The sequence below is a fragment of the Austrofundulus limnaeus genome, unplaced genomic scaffold (genome assembly GCF_001266775.1).
Source record: "Austrofundulus limnaeus strain Quisiro unplaced genomic scaffold, Austrofundulus_limnaeus-1.0 Scaffold23, whole genome shotgun sequence".
In the NCBI taxonomy this organism is placed as follows: Eukaryota; Metazoa; Chordata; class Actinopteri; order Cyprinodontiformes; family Rivulidae; genus Austrofundulus; species Austrofundulus limnaeus.
In genome coordinates, this window is record NW_013952425.1 from 3,030,875 (window position 1) to 3,033,563 (window position 2,689).

Sequence of the window (2,689 nt, forward strand, 5' to 3'; positions counted from 1 at the left end):
GTGGGTCAAATGCTGAAAAGTTTTGGAACAATTGCACTGGCTTGGGACCCAATTATGGGTCATGAAGCACCTTGGATAATCTCCAGAAATCAATTTAAAGGGTAATAAAATAATTGCTGATGTAATATTTTCCCTATAACTATTACAAAAACACAAAAAAGTATAAATAAGTATTTATATTTGTGTACAAACAGTTTAGATTGTCAAAAAGCCTGTGTTTTTAGGGTTATTAAAGTTTATGTACTCAGACCAGTAATATTTGGGGTCACAAGTTTTTGCCATGGATATTTTGTGGGTCAGAAGATAAAAAGTTTGGAAACCACTGCTCTATTGAACTTTACTGAAGCTTTAAAAACAAAATTAAAATCATATAATCCAGGAGTCTCTAATCTTTATGGCATCACAAACTGGATTCTTACAAAACTTTCRCAACAACTAGTGGAGAAAATAAGTTTTCCAGCAACATTTGTTACTCATGTTTTGCTAGGGTTAGCTGATAAATAAAATGAGTTTAACACAGACAAGCATGTGGGTCACTTTTCAAAATAAAACACCCCAGTAAGCCAGTGTTCAGGATCACAGGGTTTACTCACTCCACGCAGTCTCCCAGGGCAGATGCCACAGGCTGACTTGGGGGCTTTGCCGACCTTCTTGGTGTACAGGTACACGATACGGTTCCCAGGAGTCCGGGACCTGCAGACCCGCAAGGAGAGCATCACATCATGGACGAAGCTAATGCACACATTTTAACTCCCCCCACAAACTGTCAACAAGCAGCTCACTTACAGTCTGGTTTTATTAGAGGCCGTGTTGTAGGACAACCTACGGCGGTAAGTCAGGCGCTGCACCATCTTGGAGCTGAAAGACAAGTTTTGATTTAATGGATGAACTGAAGCTAACATGCTAACAGTGCTAAAACACACCGGCACATTTATGCTTAATAAAAGTAATCTTTATTATTGTGCCAGTTACATATTTTACACAACCACTGTATTTCACTTCTTTAAGCAGCAGTTAAACCACTGTTCTCTGTAAACATATGCAAGCGGCCTCGGCTCGTCCTGTCACTAGAGACGACTTAAAATAGCTTTCCTAAACTGACTAATGTTTAAAATCATCACGTCGTCACAAATATTTACTTCTTATAAGAAACATATTTACTTAAAATCGACCAGATTCGCTTTTTATTATAGAGGATTACTCCCGATTATAAATCGGTTTTCATACAGAGCTAAGCAGGAGCCGCCATACCTGCTTTCGCCGTAACCGGAAGAGGAAGGAGGTAGGCGGAAGTTAAAAGTTAAAGGACTTCATGCGCATCTGKCCCCTGCTGGTCAGATGTTTATACTGCATCAACTCTGGACTTTTAATAGTAAGTATACGGTTTGCTATATTATTGTTGTAAGCACAACATTAGAATACTAAATGTCTAAGTAGTGCTTGATCAAGTCTTTATTTTAATTAAATTACATGCAAAATTTACAGTYACCACTGTATATTGTAATTGTTTTGTACTTGTTGATTGAGTCATGCCTTGGGAAGATAACAAAGTGTCAGGGTTGAGAGTCAGCTCCTCTGAGTCTGAGACCAAGGTCCGGGTGGAAGGCCTCCTCTGGGTCTGAGACCAAGGTCCGGGTGGAAGGCCTCCTCTGGGTCTGAGACCAAGGTCCGGGTGGAAGGCCTCCTCTGGGTCTGAGACCAAGGTCCGGGTGGAAGGCCTCCTCTGGGTCTGAGACCAAGGTCCGGGTGGAAGGCCTCCTCTGGGTCTGAGACCAAGGTCCGGGTGGAAGGCCTCCTCTGGGTCTTCAAACAACTTATTAATATTTTTTTTCAGTTTTGTTATCGCATTATTCTCTGACTGAAAAATCACTCCAATTTATTGTGTTTCTTATAGACAGAGTTGTAAAGTAACTAAGTACAAATACTTTGTTACTGTACTTGAGTAAAATTTTTGGGTATCTGTACTATATTTGAGTAATTATTTTTCAGCCTACTTTTTACTTCTACTTCTTACATTTTCACACAATTATCTGTAGTTTTTACTTGTTACATTTTTAACAAAGACAAGAAGTAGAAAGTTGTTACTTTTATTTCATTTTTGCTTGTTTTCATTTCAGCTTGTTTTTGTAAAAAATAAAGACTATCCATATAAACTGTGCCTACTAGATACAGTGAATTTAATTGTGGTTGAATGAGAAGTATAAATATATATACAATTCTGATAGCGTATTAGTTTGTACACAAACAAATCATGTCACACTCCAGCAGGACACAATTATTAAAATAAAAGGACTGTACTTAAGAAGTATTTGTATTTCATGAATAATATAATTGTATTTGGCCGCAGCCCTCAGATAGATTTTCATTTTGGGGGAAAATGTTTGTGCAGCCTTGATATATGTATATAAACTGAAACAACTAGACTAGTGCATCTTTAACATAAATTAATTATTTTAATACAACAGTCATTTCTGCAGGTTTTGGGGAGGTCACCTCCTAATAAATGTCCTTACAGAAAATCTAACNCAGTCATTTCTGCAGGTTTTGGGGAGGTCACCTCCTAATAAATGTCCTTACAGAAAATCTAACTGCTCATTTTAAATCAATACTTTTACTTTTAATACTTAAGTACAAAAAATATCAGATACTTTAAGACTTTTACTCAAGTATCACTTTGTGGTACTTTACA

General features: G+C 37.5%; 1 protein-coding gene across 1 annotated transcript in view; it reads right to left on the reverse strand.

Annotated features, from left to right (window-relative positions):
- rpl34 (ribosomal protein L34) overlaps window positions 1-1,276 on the reverse strand; it is a gene marked incomplete at its 3' end in the record, with an annotated part of 3,729 nt that extends 2,453 nt beyond the window's left edge. The window contains 3 exon segments of the mRNA XM_014004399.1: window positions 594-693; window positions 787-858; window positions 1,252-1,276. Coding sequence (XP_013859853.1) covers window positions 594-693; window positions 787-851 — 165 coding nt within the window.
- Window positions 1,277-2,689: the final 1,413 nt, after the last annotated feature.